This window comes from Cetorhinus maximus, chromosome 8 (genome assembly GCF_964194155.1).
Source record: "Cetorhinus maximus chromosome 8, sCetMax3.hap1.1, whole genome shotgun sequence".
Lineage (NCBI taxonomy): Eukaryota > Metazoa > Chordata > Chondrichthyes > Lamniformes > Cetorhinidae > Cetorhinus > Cetorhinus maximus.
In genome coordinates this window covers 53,533,910-53,553,326 of record NC_135886.1, presented here as the reverse complement: position 1 = coordinate 53,553,326, position 19,417 = coordinate 53,533,910, and the positions used below count along the sequence as shown (strand labels likewise).

Below are 19,417 nucleotides of genomic sequence, written 5' to 3'. Positions count from 1 at the left end.
CTCTCTCACATTCACACATTTCCAGCCTTTCTTTCTCTCCACCTCTCCATCAGAATCGAATCATCGATGTGTGCATGAGCTGCAGGATTCAGCATCTCATCCTCCCTCCCAATTTCATACCCCAACACCCAACAGTCAGGATGGGAAACGAGAGAGAATTCAGAGAGAAACTGACTTCACCTCAATCACCTCAAACACTTTCACCTCAGTTCCCACCCTTTGCAAAATATCACCTTCGGACAGCAACTGAAAACCTGTCGCAATTACCTCCTGAATACAGGGAACATTAAATAAGGGAAAAATGTTTGAGCAAATGTGACCTATTCTGTCTCCTGTGAACTTCCTCTCAGACACATCACCCACCGAGTGACTGTGAATCAGTTTGGAAGATTTTGCCATCATTTCCCCGGCTCCCCCATCCCGATTCTCATCCACAGTTAGTGTGACTCCATCCCTGGCAGTCAGGCCCTGCCCACTGTCTGAACCCAGTGATGGTACATGAACCCTCACTGCTCTCCCTCTGGCTACTATGCATGCCCAAGATCTCACCCTCATACACACACGGATTGTGACTGAATTCATCCCCTTTTCCCTGCTGTGTCCATCCCTCATTACCTGTGGATCAGCTTCATCGGAACGCTGTCCCTCACTGCCGAGAGATTGATCCCGCTCTCTGTAATAAAACCAAAGAATCAGACAGACAGGGAGAGAGTGTCAGTGACAGTGACAGAGAAAAGGCTTCCTGGAGACATTAATTGAATTTTTAAAAAATGCTTTCATGGGCTTCGCTGGCTGGGCCAACATTTATTGCCCATCCCTAATTGCCCTTGAGAAGGTTGTGGTGAGCTGCCATCTTGAACCGCTGCAGTCCATGTGGTGTAGGTACACCCACAGTGCTGTTAGGGAGCGAGTCCTAGGACTTTGACCCAGCGACAGTGAAGAAACGACGATATATTTCTAAGTCAGGGTGGGGAGTGATTGGTGGGGAACTTCCAGGTGGTGGTGTTCCCACTTATCTGCTGCCCTTGTCCTTCTAGATGTGGGTTTGGAAGGATCACTGGTGAATTCCTGCAGTGCATCTTGTAGATGGTACACACTGCTGCCACTGTGTGTTGGTGGTGGAAGGAGTGAATGTTTATGCTGATGAATGGGGCACCGGTCAAGGCCGCTGCTTTCTCCTGGATCTTGTCGATCTTATTGAGCATTGTTCAAGCTGCACTCATCCAGGCAAACGGAGAGTATTCCATCGCACTCCTGTCTTGTGCCTCATAGATAGGGGACAGGATTTGGGGAGTCAGGAGTTGAGTTACTCGTTGCAGGATTACCAACCTCTGATCTGCTGTTGCAGTCACAGTATTTATATGGCTAGTCCAGTTCAGTTTCTGGTCAATGGAAACCCAAGGATGATCACGGTGTTGGATTAAATGTTATAATGCCATTGAATGTCAAGGGGTGATGGTTAGATTCCCTCTTGTTGAAGATGGTCATTGCCTGGCAGTCGTGTGCCACAAATGTTACTTGCCTCTTTGCAGCCCAAGCTTGAGTGGACATGGAGGGCTTCATTATCTGAGAAGTCGTGAATGGTGCTGAACATTGTGCAATCATCAGCAAACATCCCCACTTCTGACCTTATGAGGGAAGGAAGATCATTGATGAAACAACTGAAGATCATTGGGCCTGTGGAACTCCTGCAGTGGTGTCATGGGAATGAGATGATTGGCCTCCAACAACCACAATCATCTTCCTTTGTGCTGGGTATGATTCCAATGTGGAGAGTTTCGCCTCTGATTCCCATTGACTTCAATTTTGCCAGTGCTCCTTGATGTCACACTTGATCAAATGCTACCTTGATGTCAAGGGCAGTCACTCTCGTCTCACTTCTTGGGTTCAGCTCTTTGAAAATGTTTGAACCAAGGCTGTAATGAGGTCAGGAGCTGAGTGGCCCTGGCGGAACCCAAACTGAGCGTCAGTGAGCAGGTTATTCCTGATAGCACTGTTGACAACACTTTCCATCACTTTACTGATGATCGAGAGTAGACTGATTAGGCAGTAACTGGCCGGGTTGGATCTGTCCTGCTTTTCATGGAATCGACATACATGGGCAATTTTCCACATTGTCGGGTAGTTGCCAATGATGTAGCTGGAACAGCTTGGCTCACGGCGCAGCTAAGTATGCAGCACAGGTACTCTGGAGTACTTGTTCTGGGGTACTATTGCCATAGGGCCCATAAACTTTTGTAGTATCCAGTGCCTTCAGGGGTTTCTTGATCTCACGTAGAGTAAATCGAATTAATGAACACTGGCATCTGTGATGCTGGGGATCTTCGGAGGAGGCTGAGATTGACCATCCACTCGGCATTTCTGGCTGAAGATTGTAGCAAATGCTTCAAATTTGTCTTTTTGCAACAATCTTCAGCCAGAAGTGCCGAGTGGATGATCCATCTCAACCTCTTCCAGAGGTCCCCAGCATCACAGTTGCCAGTCTTCACCAACTCGATTTGTTCATGTGACATTAAGAAATGTCTGAAAGTACTGGATACTGCAAAGGCTATTGTTGGGCTCCCCCATCATTGAGGATGGGGATATTTGTGGTGCCTCCTCCTCCAGCAAGTTTTTTAATTGTCCACCATCATTCACGACGGGATGTGGCAGGACTGCAAAGCTTTGATCTGATCCGTTGGTTGTGGGATCGCTTAACTCTGTCTATTGCATGCTGCTTTGGTGTTTGTCATGCAAGTTGTCCTGTGTTGTAGCTTCACCAGGTTGACACCCCATTTTTAGGTATGCCTGGTGCTGCTCCTGGCATGCCCTCCTTCACTCTTCATTGAACCAGGGTTGATCCCCCAGCTTGATGGTAATGGTAGAGTGGCTGATATGCCGGGCCTTGAGGTTACAGATTGTGGCTGCATATAATTCTGCTGCTGCTGGCAGCCCACAGCGCCTCTTGGATGCCCAGTTTTGAGCTGCAAGATCTGATCTGAATCTATGCCATTTAGCACAATGTTAATGCTGCACAACACGATGGAGGGTATCCTCATCTTGAGGACAGGACCATGCAGTAATTACTCCTACAGAGAAAAATAGGAACATAGGAGCAGGAGTAGGCCATACAGCCTTTGAGCCTGCTCCACCATTACCGATAAGATCATGGCTAGCTTGGTTGTGGTCTCAACTCCACTTTCTTGTCTGCGCCCCCATAACCCTTGACTCCCTTGGCTATCAAACATCTGTCTAACTCAGACTTGAACAATTTCAATGACCCAGTCTCCATTGCCTTCTGAGGAAGAGAATTCCACAGACGACTCTCTTTGATAAAGAATTTCTCCTCATCTCCATCTTAAATGGGAAACCTCATTCTTAAACTGTGTCCCCTAGATACCCCCACAAGAGGAAACATCCTCCCAGTATAACCCTATCAAATCCCCTCGGGATCTTATATGTTTCAATATGATCACCTTTAATTTTTCTAAACTCCAATGGGTATAGGCCCAACCTGTTCAGCCTTTCTTCATAAGATTAGCCCTTCATCCCAGGATTGAGTTGAGTGAACTTTCTCTGAACTGCTTCTAACACAATTATATATTTTTTCTCAAAATAAGAAGATCAAAACTGCACACAGTATTCCAGATGTGGTCTCACCAAGGCCTTGTACAGCTGCAGTAAAACATCCCGATTTTAATAATCCATTCCCCTTGCAATAAACAACAACATTCCATTTCCATACTAACTTTTTGTAATTCATGCGCCAGGACACCCAGTTCCCTCTGTACTGCAGAGTTCTGCAATTTCTCCCCATTTAAATAATACGCTGCGTTTCTATTCTTCCTGCCAAAGTGAACAAGTTCACATTTTCTCACGTTATATTCCATCTGCCAATTTTTTGCCCACTCACTTAACCTGTCTGTATCCCATCATAGACTCTCTACCTCCTCTTCACAATGTATTTTCCCACCGACCTTGGTGTCATTGGCAAATTTAGCAACCATACATTTGGTCCCTTCATCCAAGTCATTGATATACATTCTCAATATGAGGTAAGCCAGCACTGATTTCTGTGGCACTCCACTAGTTACAGCTTGCCAACCCGAAAAAGATCAATTTATCCCCACTCTCTCTTCCCTGTGCATAAACCAATCGTTTATCCATATGTTACCTGTGACACGATGAACTCTTCTATTGTGTAGTAATCTTTGATGTGGCATCTTTTCAAGTGCCATTTGGAAATCAAAGTACACCACATCTATAGGTTCCCCTTTATCCACATTGCTTTAACTTCCTCAAAGAATTCCAATAGATTAGTTAAACATGATTTCCCTTTCATAAAATTATATTGGCTCCACCTGATCACATTTTGATTTTCTAAATATCCGGCTATAACCTTCTTAATAATGTATTTGAATAATTGCCCAATGTGATACTAGGCTAACTGGCCTACAGTTTCCTACTTTCTGTCTCCCTCCGTTCTTGAATAAAGGTTTTACATTAGCTACTTTCCAATCTGCTGGGACACTTCCAGAATCTAAGGAATTTTGGAAGATTATAACCAATGCATCTACTATCTCTGCAGCTACTTCTTTTAAAACCCTAGGGTTCAGGTCATCAGGCCCTGGCGCCTGGTCAGACTTTATGTCTAATCGTTTTCCCAGCACCTTTTCTCTTGCGCCGGTGATTGTTTTAAGTTCCTCCTTCCAATTCACCTTGATCTTCAAGTATCTTTGGGATGTTTTCTAAGTCTCCCACAGTGAAGACAGACACAAAATATCTGTTCAACACCTCTGCCATTTCCTTGTTTTCCATTATCAATTCCCCAGACTCTCTCTCTCTCTCTCTCTCTCTCTCTAGAGGATTAACATGAGCTTTAGTTACTCTTTTCTGATTTAAATACTTATAGAAATTCTTGCAATTTGTTTTTATATTTCTAGCCAGCTTTCTCTCATACTCTGCCTTCTCCCTCTTTATAATTTCTTTGGTCATTTTCATAAAATCTGTCCAATTTTCTGACCCACTACCAATCTTCACTGAATTGTACAGTATTTCTTTCAATCTGATTCTATTCTTAATTTCCCGACTTAGCCACAAATGATGCATTTTTCTTCTGGAGTTTTTATTTCTCACTGGGATGAATCCTTGCTGAGAGTTATTAGCTATCTTGTTAAATTTCTGCCACTGTATCTCTACTGAATTACCTGTTAATCTAATTTCCCAGGTCATTTTAGGTACCTTTGCCTTCACACACTTATTATTACTTTCATTTTGGTTTAAAACACACACTTAGACACACATTTTTCCCCTTAAAACTGAACTCTTACTAATACTGTCACCGACAGATGCAGCAGTGATAAGTAGATCATTGAGGACAAGGTAGAGGAGGTTTTTTACTCTTGTTGGTTGCCTCGTCACCTGCTGCAGTCCCAGTCTAGCAGCGATATCCTTCAGGACTTGGCTATCTAGGTCAATAGTGGTGCTATCGAGCCATTCTTGGTGATGGACATTAAAGCCACCCCACACAGAGTAAATTATGTGTCCTTGCCACCCTCAGCACTTCTTCTAATAGGTGTTCAAGACAGAGGAAGCAACTGAGAGGCAGGGGTAGTGGTTGGGGTGGAAGTGGGGGTTGGGGTGCTTGGTAAGCTGCAGGTGGTAATCAGTCAGAGGTTTCCATGCCCATGTTTAACCTGATGCCATGAGACTGCATGGGATCCAGAGTCAATGTTGAGGACTCCCACAGCAATTTCTTCCTGACTGTATATCACTGTGTCGTCACTTCAGGTGGGTTTCTCCTTCCGGTGGGACAAGACACACCCAGGGGTGGTGATGGTGGTGTCTGGGACATTGGTTGTAAGGTATCATTCAGTGACTATGAAATGTTAGCCTGTTGTCTGATTACACTGTGACACAGCTCTCCCAATTTTGGCACAAATCCCCAGGCGGTAGTAAGGAGAACTTTGCAGGGTTGGCTGGGCTGGGTGTGAATTTATTGTTTCCAGTGCCTAGGTCGATGCTGGGTGGTGCATCTGCTTTTATTCTTTTTTGGCATTTATGTCGTGCTTTTGGTATGGCTGTGTGGCTTACTAGCACTTTTCAGAGGGGAGTTAAGAGTTAACCACATTGCTGTCAGCCTGGAGTCACATGTAGGACAAACCAAGTTAGGTCAGCAGTTGACTTAAAGATTAGCTTATCCATGATCATATTGAATGGGGGAGACCCGTCAGGAGGGGATGAATGACCTACTCTTGCTCTCAATTCAAACGTTCTTATGCACACAGTGTGTGGGCTGTCAGATATCAGATGAAGGTTTTGTATCTGTTTTCAGTGCAGAGCAAGAGGTTCCAATACCAGTGGGAGAAGGGAACTCAAAATCAATTCAATTGATGAACTTATTGGATGATGAATGCCATGAATGAATGCAATCTGTGAAGAGGCTCCATGTGTTGAATGCTCCATCACTCTTCCTGTGGAATACTGCTGGGAGAGAATTCAGGAATTCAACCTCCAATTCACAACTTGCTATAGTTTGTGCTCCATGGTGTTGTGGGTGAGAGAGATTGGAGGACAAAGCAGTTAATGATGTGTGTCCTGGGAAAGGAGCTGGAAATGTGTGTGTGACATCGGATTGGAGGATACAGGGATGGAGAATGACTGAGATGATCAAATGCCCCATGGGACACAACACCTCCTGGGGATCTCTTACCCTTCTTTCTCCTCTCGGTAAGCTGCTTCCTCCTGTTGAGCCACCAGCCGATCTTGGGCCTCCTGAAGCTCCTGTTGGATCTGCTCCAGCCGACTCTCCAGCTGCTGATTGGTCACTTTGAGCATCTCGATCTCAGTGGTGGCCTCGTCCTGTTTACTGCGCAGAGAGACAAGCTCCGCCTGTACCTAGGAGGGAGGAACACACAAAGCGACCGCTTTCAATAATCAATGAAAAGGAAATGTTCAAAAAAGTGCATTGTAAACCACCTTTCTCAAACTCTCACCCAGCTCAGTCTCTACCTCTGTGTCTCTTTCTCCTCCCTCCTGCTCTTTCCATCTCTCACATCAAACTAATATTCATCGGAACCTTTCTCTCTCTCTCTGTTTCCTTCCATCTCTTTTAACCACCCCGCCCTCCCCATCAGTCTCCAATCCCAAAAGTGCTGCCATTCTGCAGAACCCAGTAGGTTACTTACCCACCCAATTTCCAAACCGACCCCACTACCCAGAATCTAATGAGGAAAATTGGGAAACTGAAGGTCATCATCCAAGTATCACCCATTCTGTCCATTGGACTTCCCCAATTATTTTTTTTGGCGTGGCCGACACAGGGTAAGACATAAACCAGGCGACAGTCTATCTCTGATCCACAGGGGAATCGAGTCTGGCCGGGACCCTTTGTTCTTCTGGTTTATGAAGAGATCCGAGTATCTCTGTGGAGAACGGCAGCAATGGGTGAACCACTTGCTGCAGGACTGAGGCCTTCCTGCTGCACTAACAGTGGAGAAGCCTGGTTCCTAGGCCCAGCTACCTCTTTGATTGTCTCTGCTGCTCCATCTCTTGCTGAAGTTGCTTCTGTTTCCTCATGGACTCCATCTCCATCATCGCCTGTCGACATGGTCACATCCTGACCTTCAACCATCAGGTGAGAGAGCCCAGGATCCTCTCCCAGGGGGGCTGCTTTGCCCGAGGTCTTGTGTGTCACACGGCGTCGGATAGAGCGAGTTCTCTGAAGTCTGTGGAGCAGGAGCGACAGAGAGAGAAGAGCATTAATTTGTGTTCAACAGGAGTGACTGTAATAGAGCGATTGCTGTTGGTATTAAGTACAGTAACTGGGAGGGAGGGAGGGAGGAGTGCCTCAGCGAGATAGTAAACTTTGAATTTTCGGAAAGATGTGGAGCAAACAAGAGAATAGAGAGAAAGATTGACTAGGCTGTTTATTCCGAAAGATACACAGAATGACTTGGAAAAATGGGGCAGTTTTATTCAGAACCGAGCAGATTCAGGGTGATTTGATAGAAAGGTGTTATAGAGCTGATCTTCACACAACTTTTCTTCATGGAAACATTTAGCTTCATTTACAAGACAGCAGAAGCAGCTACACATGTGCATCAAACTCCACAATTAAAGACAAACTCTTTCCTAGAGGTTCCCCACGCTGCAAACACATTGGTTTATAAAGATCATGTGATCTTACAACACAGGATTATTCTTAAAGCTACAGTCCTATGTTTATCAAAACTATAATTTCTACATTCCTCCCACTTTAACTTTTCTGCACATTTTGTATTAACAAGGATATTTATCTCGTGACGTTACAATATTTACACAGGTCATGAAATTACAAGTTCAGTCTTTCAGGTGGTTTCCTGATCCATGTGGAATGTCACAGCTCCAAAACTTCCGATTCTTTTGTAGGAAACACATTCTCTGGAACCACATTAACATCAAGTACCTCATTAGGCACAGGCAGTTCAGTGTCTTCCACTCCGACAGTGACATTGGGCGTGTCTGTCCTTGGTTGAGCAACTTCAACAGGAACCACAGGTTCAGCAATGGTTACAGGTGGAACATCATTTTGTTGGAGTATCTCCCTTCTTCTTAAATGATCCACATGCTTACAGGTGATCCGGCCCTGCACTTCCATGTGGTACGACAATGGTCCGTTCACAGAGCTTACTTTACCAGGTAACCACTTTGGTCACCCCCTGAAATTCTTTATATATACTGCTTCTCCAATAGGAAATTGTCGCTCATGACTGTGCAAATCATGAGTCACTTTTTGGTTCCCTTGACTTTTCTCCACCTTCCCCTCCAAATTGGGAAGCGTTAGGCTTAGTCTTGTACTAAGAGGGAGCCTCATCAATAACTCTGCAGGCGTTGCTCCTGTTGTAGTGTGGGGGTGGTGGCTGGGGTTGTTCTGCAGTGAAATAGGAAACGAGCAAGTGTGGTCTCCAACAAATCACCTCTTAACTTTTTCATTCCCACCTTAAAAGTTTGTACTGCTCTTTCTGCCAGTCCGCTTGACGGATGGTACGATGAAGTCTTCACATGGTTAATACCCTTTAGGCTGACAAATCATTTGAACTCAGTGCTCGTAAATGCAGTACCATTATCTGAGACGATTACCTCTAGCAATACGTTGCTGGTGAAGCTCTAGCATAGCTTTTCTATAGTAGTGCCGGACGTTGGAGACTTTACCTCAGATACATTATTTCCACGTTGATAATAGTTATTTTTCAATTTAGTTGCTAAGCGGTTTCCTCTTATTTTTCAATTAGTGGGGGCTGTTTCCCAATTTTCAGCACAGTCCAGGCTTTTCCTGCCACTTTCGGCTGACTGTTCCCGCCCAACTGGAGAATGGCACCACTTTGTGCCCCTTGAATTGCTTGTGAATCCCTTACAGCGCTTTCCATCGCTAGCACCATTTCTAACTCTTTCTCAAAATCAAGATTCACTTCAGTCAGCAATCTTAGCTGAATAGTGTCTTGCTGCACACCACACACCAAACAATCTCTGAGCATGTCATTCAGGGTTTCAACGAAATCACAATATTACGTTAGTAGTACAAATTTCACCACGTAGGTAGCAATTTTCTCCCCTGGGGCTCTAATCCATGAATTGAACCTGAAACACTGCATTGTGACTGAGGGCTTGGGTTGAAAATGTCCCTGAACGAGGTCTACGAATTCACTGAAATACTTTAAATCTGGGGCACTGGGGGCCATCAAGCTTCAAATTAAACTGTAGGTCTTGCTCCCCGAAACACTCAGGAGAATACCTCTCCCCTTTTCCACCTCTGTGATATTGTTTGCTTGAAAGAAGAATGCTAAACATTCTATATATTGAGACCAATTGTCTGTGGCTGGCTCAAAGGGATCAATTATGCCAAACTGATACATCTCAGATGAGTATATCTTTTCTTTTTAACTATTGTAGAAACAATCGCTGGGCGAGGTACAGCACCAGATCAGATTTATCCTCGTTGCCAGTTTGTTAGAGTTGATCTTCAGACACTTTTTCTTGGTGGAAACATTTAACTCTATTTACAAAACAGGAGCAGCAACTACACGTTTGCATCAAACTCTATAACTAAAAACGAACTCTCTCCTAGAGGTTCCCCGCACTGTTAATACATTGCTTAACACAGATCATGTGATCTTACACCAGAGGACTATTCTTAAAGCTATAGTCCTACATTTCCCAAAATTATAATTACTACAAAAGGTGTTGAATGTTCTGAAAGGATGGAAGAGATAGATAGCAACAGAGGGTAAAGGGATATGTGATTGGTCCTGGAACATGGGATTGAGGTCACAGCTCAAGTCAAGTAAAAATTTGATCACAGACTGGATGGGTCGAACAGCCTCATTCATGCATTGTAATTCCTGTTGCAATTCTGTGCGATCGACAATATAAATGGAAATAGAGCAATCACAGCGTTGGGCCACTCAACGGAAGAAGGAGCTTAATGTTGACCAAAAATGGAGCATGATCCAGAAATTGTCCGAATGGGTCATTGAGGGTGGAGAGGAGGAATCGAAATGAGCTGAGATCAAGAACATAGACACAGGGAAACAAATATTAAAGGGCAATGAATCTGAAAGTCAGGACGCTTTACAGGTAGTGGGTGTAAAAAGAGTGAATTCGATATCAGCCTTGGGGATAAGTCAGTGGGGGAATGATAAAAGGGCCAAGGTTTACAGTTTAAGAGTGGCAAACCTCGAAAGAATAAGATATTCAGAATCCACAATAAACTGGGGGGGGGGATGTTAATGGGGAAATCCACTGACAAACATTGGGGAGTATTTAAAGAGCTCTTTCCAGAATAGAAAACCAGACTATACCCAAAGCTAAAACCCCGCTTGTGCAGTTCACTATCCCTGGTCAACAATCAAGGTAAGAGACAGGATTAAACTAAAAGAAAACACAAACACAGACACAAGGAAACTGCAAATCCAGCAAACTGAGAGAGCCAGACTGGGATCGAGTGAATAATAAGAGGGACAGGAAAGGAAAAGAGAAAGAAACTATCCAGGAAGATCCAAACTAACAGGAAACTTTTTCAGATTATATTAAAAGAAAGAGAGTGGTGAGGATGGGAATGCGGGTCCATTATAGACAGATACAAGTGAGACTATGATGAGCAATAAGGAAATGGCTGATTTGTAAGATGAGGATTTTGTATCTGTTTTCAGTGCAGAGCAAGAAGTTCCAATACCAGTGGGAGAAGGGAACCCAAAATCAATTCAGCTGAAGAGCTTATTGGATGAAGCCATGAATGAATGGAATGTGTGAAGAGGCTCCATGTGTTGAATGCTCCATCACTCTTCCTGTGGAATACTGCTGGGAGAGAATTCAGGAATTCAACCTCCAGTTCACAACTTGCTGTAGTTTGTGCTCCATGGTGTTGTGGGTGAGAGAGATTGGAGGACAAAGCAGTTAATAATGTGTGTCCTGGGAAAGGAGCTGGAAATGTGTGTGTGACATTGGATTGGAGGATACAGGGATGGAGAATGACTGAGATGATCAAATGCCCCATGGGACACAACACTTCATGGGGATATCTTACCCTTCTTGCTCCTCCTGGTGAGCTGCTTCCTCCTGTTGAGCCTCCAGCCGATCCTGGGCCTCCTGAAGCTCCTGTTGGATCTGCTCCAGCCGACTCTCCAGCTGCTGATTGGTCAGTTTGAGCATCTCGATCTCAGTGATGGCCTCGTCCTGTTTACTGCGCAGAGAGACAAGCTCCGCCTGTACCTGGGAGGGAGGAACACACAAAGCGACCACGTTCAATCACCTGTAAATCTTCTCATCAAATGTACTCTAAACCACCTCTATTGATCTCCATCTCTCTGTCTCTAACATCTCTCTCTCAGTCTGTTTTCGATCTCTCACATTCACACATTTCCATCCTTTCTCTCTCTCCACCTCTCCATCAGAATCGAATCACTGACGTGTTCATGAGCTGCAGGATTCAGCATCACATCCCCTCACTCAATTTAATACCCCAACCCCCAACAGTCAGGATTGGAAATGAGGGAGAATTCAGAGAGAAATTGATTTCACCCCAATCCTCACCCACTGAAAATACATTAAAAGGTGTCCACAGACAGTAATTGATAATCTGTACTAATTAACTCCTGAATACAGTTAACATTAAGCAAGAGGATACTGTATTCACATATTACCCACAGAAATATGGCTTTCTCTATAAACTTAATTCACTACTTGTTTGTAACTAAATCAAGGGAAATAGCTCACATAGAAGTAGGTAAATTTAAAATTCACATTTAATTCACATTCTGTGTCTATCTCTGGATATATGAAGTTGATATTGAAATTGTTCCCGTTTAAGACGAAACAGAGTTCTGTCTCCTACGGACTTCCTCTCAGACACATCGCCCACCGAGTGACTGTGAATCAGTTTGGAAGATTCTGCCATCATTTCCCCGGCTCCCCCATCCCGATTCTCATCCACAGTCAGTGTGACTCCATCCTTGGCAGTCAGGCCCTGCCCACTGTCTGAACCCAGTGATGGTACATGAACCCTCACTGATCTCCCTCTGGTTACTATCCATGTCCCAGATCTCACCCTCAGACACACATGGACTGTGACTGAATTCATCCCCTTTTCCCTGCTGTTTCCATCCCTCATTACCTGTGGATCAGCTTCATCGGAACGCCGTCCCTCACTGCCGGGAGATTGATCCCGCTCTCTGTAATAAAACCAAAGAATCAGACAGACAGGGGGAGAGTGTCAGTGATTAATCTCCAATAACCACAACCATCGTCCTTTGTGCTAGGTATGACTCCAACTGACTCCAACGGTGAGTTTTCCAGCTATTTCCCAATGACTCCAGTTTTGCTGGGGCTCCTTGATGTCACACCCAGTCAATTGCTGCCTTGATGTCAAGGGCAGTCACTCTCACATCACCTTGGGAGTTCAGCTCATTTGTCCATGTTTGAACCAAGGCTGTAATGAAGTCAGGAGCTGTGTGGCCCTAGTAGAACCCAAACTGGGTGTCAGTGAGCAGGCTATGGCTAAGCCAGTGCCACTTGATAGCACTGTTGATGACCCCTCCCATCACTTTCCTGATGATCAACAGTAGACTAATGGGGCGGTAATTGGTTGGGTTAGATTTGTCCTGCTTTTTGTGGACAGGATATACCTGGGCAATTTTCCACACAGCTGGGTAGATGCCAGTGTTGTAGCCGTACTGGAACATCTTGGCTAGGGGCGTGGCAAGTTCTGGAGCACAAGTCTTCAGTACTATTGCCGGAATATTGTCAGGGCTCATAGCCTTTGCAATATCCAGTGCCTTCAGCCGTTTCTTGATATCACGTGGAGTGAATTGAATTGCCTGAAGACTGGCATCTGTGATGCTGCGGACCTCCGGAGGAGGCCGAGATGGATCATCCACTCGGCACTTCTGACTGAAGATTGTTGCGAATTCTTCAGCCTGATCTTTTGCACTAATGTGCTGGGCTCCTCCATCATTGAGGATGGGGATATTTGTGGAGACTCCTCCTCCTCCTCCAGTGAGTTGTTTAATTGTCCACCAGCATTCACGACTGGATGTGACAGGATTGCAGAGTTTAGATCTGATCCATTGTAGTGTAATTGCTTAGCTCTATCTATCATTTGCTGTTTCTGTTGTTTGGCACGTAAGTAGTCCTGTGTTGCAGATTCACCAGATCATATTTAGGTATGCCCTCCTGCACTCTTCATTGAACCAGTGTTGCCCCTCTGGCTTGATGGTAACGGTAGAGCGGGGGATATGCTGGGCCATGAGATTACAGATTGTGTGCGAGTACAATTCTGCTGCTGCTGATGGCCCACAGCGCCTCATAGATTCCCAGTTTTGGCTTGCGAGATCTATTCAAAATCTATCCCATTTAGCACAGTGGTTGTGCCACACAATACAATGGAGGATATACTCAGTGTGAAGACAGGGCTTTGCCTCCACAAGGACCATGAGGTGGTCACTCATACATAGGAACATAGGACTTAGGAGCAGGAGTAGGTCATTTGGCCCTTTGATCCTGCTTCAACATTCAGTAAGATCATGGCTGATCTGGTTGTGGTTTCAACTCCACTTTCCTGTCTCCCCTCACCATAAATCTCGACTCCCTTGAAGAGGGGTCATATGGGCTCAAAATGGTGACTCTGCTTCTCTCTCCACACATGCTGTCCGACCTATTGAGTTTTTCCATTAATTTCTGTTTTATTCCTTGACTCCCTTATCTATCAAAAATATGTCCAACTCGGCCTTGAATAAATTCAATGACCCAGCCTCCACTGCTTCCTGGGGAAGAGAATTCCACTGACTAACGACCGTCTGATAGAAAAAAACTCTCAACTCCATCTTAAAAGGGAGACCTCTTATTTTTAAACTGTGTCCCCACGTTCTAATTTCCCCCACAAGAGGGAACATTCTCCCAGTGTCCACCCTATCAAATCCCCTCAGGATCTTATATGTTTCAATAAGACGGCCTCTCATTCTCCAAAACTCCAATGGGTAAAGGCCCAACCCGTTCAACCTTTCTTCATAAGATAAGCCCCTCATCCCAGGATTGAGTTGAGTAAACTTTCTCTGAACTGCCTCTAACACAATTATATCTTTCTTCAAATACAGAGATCAAAACTGCGCACAGTTTTCCAGATGTGGTCTCACCAAGGCCTTGCACAATTGCAGTAAAACTTCCCTACTTTTATATTCCATTCCCCTTGCAATAAACACCAACATTCCATTTACCTTCCTAATCACTTGCTGTACCTGCATACTAACTTTTTGTGATTCATGTACCAGGTCACCCAGATCTCTCTGTACTGCAGAGCTCTGCATCTCTCTTCATTCAAATAATACGCTGCTTTTCTATTCTTCCTGTCAAACTGGACAAGTTCACATTTTCCCACATTATACTCCATCTGCCAAATTTTTGCCCACTTATTTAACCTGTCCATATCCCTTTGCAGACTCTCTACCTCCTCTTGACGACTTACTTTCCTACCTATCTCGGTATCATCAGCAGATTCAGCTACAATACATTCGGTTCCTTCAACCAAATCATTGATATAGATTGTATTGAGGCCCCAGCACGGATTCCTGTGGAACTCAACTAGTTACAACTTGCCAACTCAAAAAAGACCCAATTATCCCTACCCTCTGCTCCCTGTTAGCTGATCAATCCTCTATCAATGCTAATATGTTACCCCCTACAGCTTGTGCTCTTATCTTGTGTAGAAATCTTTGATGTGCATCCCATCAAATGCCTTTTGGATATCCAAGTGCATCACATCTACAGGTTCCCCTTTATCCACTTTACTTATTACTCCCTCAAAGAACGCTAGTAAATTAGTTAACATGATCTCCCTTCCACAAAATCATGGGTGGGATTTTCCTGCTCCTCCTGTTGGCAGGATCTTCCGGTCCCACCAAAGTCAACGGAGATTTGAATAGCTCACCGCGTCTGCCGTGGGAAACCCACTGCAGCGGGCCTGGAAAATCCGGGACCACTTTGAGTCTGCCTGATCATATTTTGTTTTTCTAAGTACCCTGCTTTAACCTTCTTAATAATGGATTCCAGTAATTTCCCTGTGACAGATGTTAAGCTAACTGGCCCATAGTTTTCTGCTTTCTGTCTCCCTCTTTTCTTGAATAAAGGTGTTACATTAGCTATTTTCCAATCTGCTGGGAAGCTTTCCGAATCTCAGGAATTTTGGAAGATTATAACCAATGCATCTACTATCTCTGCAGCTACTTCTTTTAAGACCCTCGGGTTCAGGTCATCAGGCCTGGGGCCTTGTCAGCCTTTATGTCTAATTGTTTTCCCAGCACCTTTTCTCTCGCTCCTTCCCGTTCACCTCTTGATTTTCAAGTATCTTTGGGAAGTTTTCTAAGTCTCCCACAGTGAAGATAGACACAAAATATCTGTTTAACACCTCTGCCATTTCCTTGTTTTCCATTATCAATTACCTAGACTCTCTCTCTCTAAAGGATCAACATGAGTTTTGGTTACTCTTTTCCTATTTAAATACTTATAGAAACTAATACTCTCTGCTTTAATATTTCTAGCCAGCATGCTCTCATACTCTATTTTCTCCCTCTTTATTTTTTTTAGTTATTCTTTGCTGCTTTATAAAGTCTGCCCATTCTTCTGACCAACCACTAATCTTTGCAGATTGGTACAAAACTCTTTCAATTTGATACAATTCTTAACTTCCTTATTCAGCCAGGCATGGTGTATCCTTCTCACTGGGATAAATCCTCAAAAGTATACCACTGCATCTCTACTGTCTTACCTTTTAACTTCGTTTCCCAATTCACTTAATTCACTTTGTCTTCCATCCCTCATAATTACCTTTATTCAGGTTTGAAGCACTAGCCTTAGACACACACTTCTCCATTTCAAAATGAACTCCCACTAATACTGTCACTGACAGATGCACCTGCGACACCTGAGGATAAGGTCTTGCATGTTTTTCCCTCTTGTTGGTTCCCTCACCACCTACTGCAGACCCAATCTAGCAGCTATGTCCTTTAGGACTCGGCCAGCTCGGTCAGTAGTGGTGTTACCGAGCCAATCTTGCTGATGTCCATTGAAGTGCCCAACCCAGAGTACATCTTTTGACTTTGCAACTATCAGAGCTTCCTCCAAGTGGTGTTCAACATGGGGGCAATTATCTGAGGGAGGGCGATGGGTGGTAATCAGGAGCAGGTCTCCTTGCCCGTGTTTGATGCCATGAGACTTCACCGGGTCCAGAGTGAATGTTGAAGATCCCGGGGCTGACTGTATACCACTGTGCCACCACTTTAGATGAGTCTTTCCTGCCGGTGGGACAGGACAGACCTAGGGATGGTGATGATGGTGTCTGGCATATTTTCTGTAGAGTATGATTCGGTGAGTATGATTATGTCATACCGTTGCTTGACTAGTCTGTAAGACTGCTCTCCCAATTTTGGCACAAGCCCCCATATGTTGTTCCCCAAACTTGAATTTGGTGAATTGGGGAGTTCAAAGTGTTAATTTTATTCTTCAATTTTACTCTTAAAATCTAATCTAGCCTATAATTAGCAGTAACTGGAAAGCACTGTATAAGCAGGCTAAGTTCTTTCTTGCAGTTTAGACAGGGTAAACTCACTCTCAGCTGTAGGAGCTGAGTAGTTAATTAGCTAACTGATTGAACCTGGTTACCACTGCCCAGTTTAGTTGGCTGTAAATACTGGCCTCTTTAGTGCAGCTAAGGCAAATAGAGTGCAGCTGTGGAAACTGAGTGCAGACTTGGAGTTTGGTGAGAGGGGGAGCTTGGTGAAGGGGGGGAAGGTATTTGTTTCCTTTTTCTAGCTTTCTCACCCTGTAGGAATTGGTTCTTGCTGCACTATGGGGAAAGGAGCTGGCTGTTTGGTGAGTATCTGGTGAGTGGTTAAGGTCTATTCTATTCCTAAGGTTTAAAATAGTATACAAATTGGTAGTAAAGTTAATAAAATATATAAGACAGCCATATGAATAAGTGCACAACTTAATTAAGTAATTATTTAAAACACATTAAGGATGGCAGGACAGGTGATGTGTCAAGGCTGCAGCATGTGGGAGGTTCTGGATAACATTGGGATCCAGGGCAAACACGTCTGTGGTAAGCGTTTGCAGCTTGAGGAACTTCTGCTCAGTCATTGAGCTGGAGGCTGAGCTGCAGAATCTGTGACACACCAGGGAGGGGGAAAGTTACCTGGATGCTTTGTACCAGGAGGCAGTCACACCACTTAGGATAGGGTCTTCTGATCTGGTCAGTGGTCAGGGACAGGAGGCTGTGACTGCGAGTGAGACAGGTAAGGGGACCCAGAGGGCAGGAGTGCAGGAGTGCAGGAGTGTGAGCCTCTGCAATTGTCCAATAGGTTTGAGGTTCTCTCAGCTTGTTTGGATGTGAGCGGGGGCTGCAGGGTGGATGAGCAAACTGACCATGGCACCATGGTACAGGAAGCCTTTCAAGTGTGGGGAATGAAAAGGAATGTAGTGGTGGTAGGGAGTATAATGAGGGGGATTGACATTGTTCTCAGCAGTAAAGAACGAGAGTCCAGAGAGCAGTTTTGCCTGCCTGGTGCCAGGGTTCGGGACATCTGCTCAGGGCTGGAGAGGAACTTGCAATGGGAGGGGGACGATCCAATTGTCATGGTCCATTCAGGTATCAATGACATAAGTCGAACTAGGAAAGAGTTTCTACATACAGAGTATGAGAAGCTAGGCACTAAATTGAAGAGTATAATCTCTGGATTATTACCTCCACCATGTCCAAAATCGTGTAGGGTACATAAATATGGAGATGAGCATGTGGCTCAAAGACTGGTGTGGGAGAAGTGGGTTTCAGTTTGTGTGGCACTGGTATCAGTGCTGGGGAAAGTTGAGGCTGTACCGTTGGGATGGTTTACACCCGAACAATGCTGGGACCGGTGTTCTTGTGAACCATGTATGTGGGAAGTAAAGTAGTTGGGGAGGTGGTGGCACAGTGATATTGTCACTGGACAGGTAACCCAGACAGCCAGGTAATGTTCCGGGGACCTGGGTTTGAATCCCACCATGGCAGGTGGTGGAATTTGAATTCAATAAAAATCTGGAATTAAAAGTCTGATGATGTCCATGAACCCACTGTTGATTGTTGTAAAAACCCATCTGGTTCACTAATGTCCTTTCACCTGGCCTGGCCTGGCCTACATATGACTCGAGACTCTTAAACGCCCTCTGAAATGGCCAGGTACCGCTACAAAGTCTAAAAGGATTTCAACCAGACGGACCATCCGGCATCAACCTAGGCACCAGAAATGACAACGGCAATATCAGCCCTGTTGTTCCTGCAAAGTCCTCCTCACCCATCTGGGGGCTTGTGCCAAAATTGGGAGAGCTGTCCCATAGACAAGCCTGAAGTCATACTCAAGGAATCGTACCTTAACATAATGTCCCAGACACCACAATCACCATCCCTGGGTATGTCCTGTCCCTCTGGAAGGGCAGAGGTGAAGGCACAGTGGTATACAGTTGGGAGGGAGTTGCTGAGAGTCCTCAAAGTCGACTCCGGACCCCATGAAGTCTGATGACATCAGGCCAAACATGGGCAAGGAAACCTCCTGCTGATTACCATGTCATTACCTCAGCTGATGAATCAGTGCCCCTCCATGTTGAACATCACTTGGAGGAAGCACTGAGGGTGGCAAGGGCACAGAATGTACTCTGGGTGGGGGACTTCAATGTTCATTACTAAGACTGGCTCGGTAGCACCACTAATGACTGAGCTGGCCGAGTCCTAAAGGACACAACTGATAGATTGGGTTTGCGGCAGGTGGTGAGGAAACCAAGAAGAAGGCAAAACATACTGAACCTCATCCTCACTAACCTGCCTGCCGCAGATGCATCTGTCTATGACAGTATCAGTAGGAATGATCACCACACAGTCCTT

At 44.9% G+C, this 19,417-nt stretch overlaps 1 protein-coding gene across 1 annotated transcript in view; it reads right to left on the bottom strand.

Annotated features, from left to right (window-relative positions):
* The window catches only part of LOC144683644 (uncharacterized), a 220,578-nt gene that overhangs the window by 58,857 nt on the left and 142,304 nt on the right, over positions 1-19,417 (bottom strand). The window contains exons 37-39 of the mRNA XM_078546887.1: positions 12,629-12,686; positions 11,543-11,727; positions 7,502-7,706 (exon numbers count right to left, since the gene is read on the bottom strand). Coding sequence (XP_078403013.1) covers positions 7,502-7,706; positions 11,543-11,727; positions 12,629-12,686 — 448 coding nt within the window. The remainder of the gene's footprint in view (positions 1-7,501; positions 7,707-11,542; positions 11,728-12,628; positions 12,687-19,417) is intronic.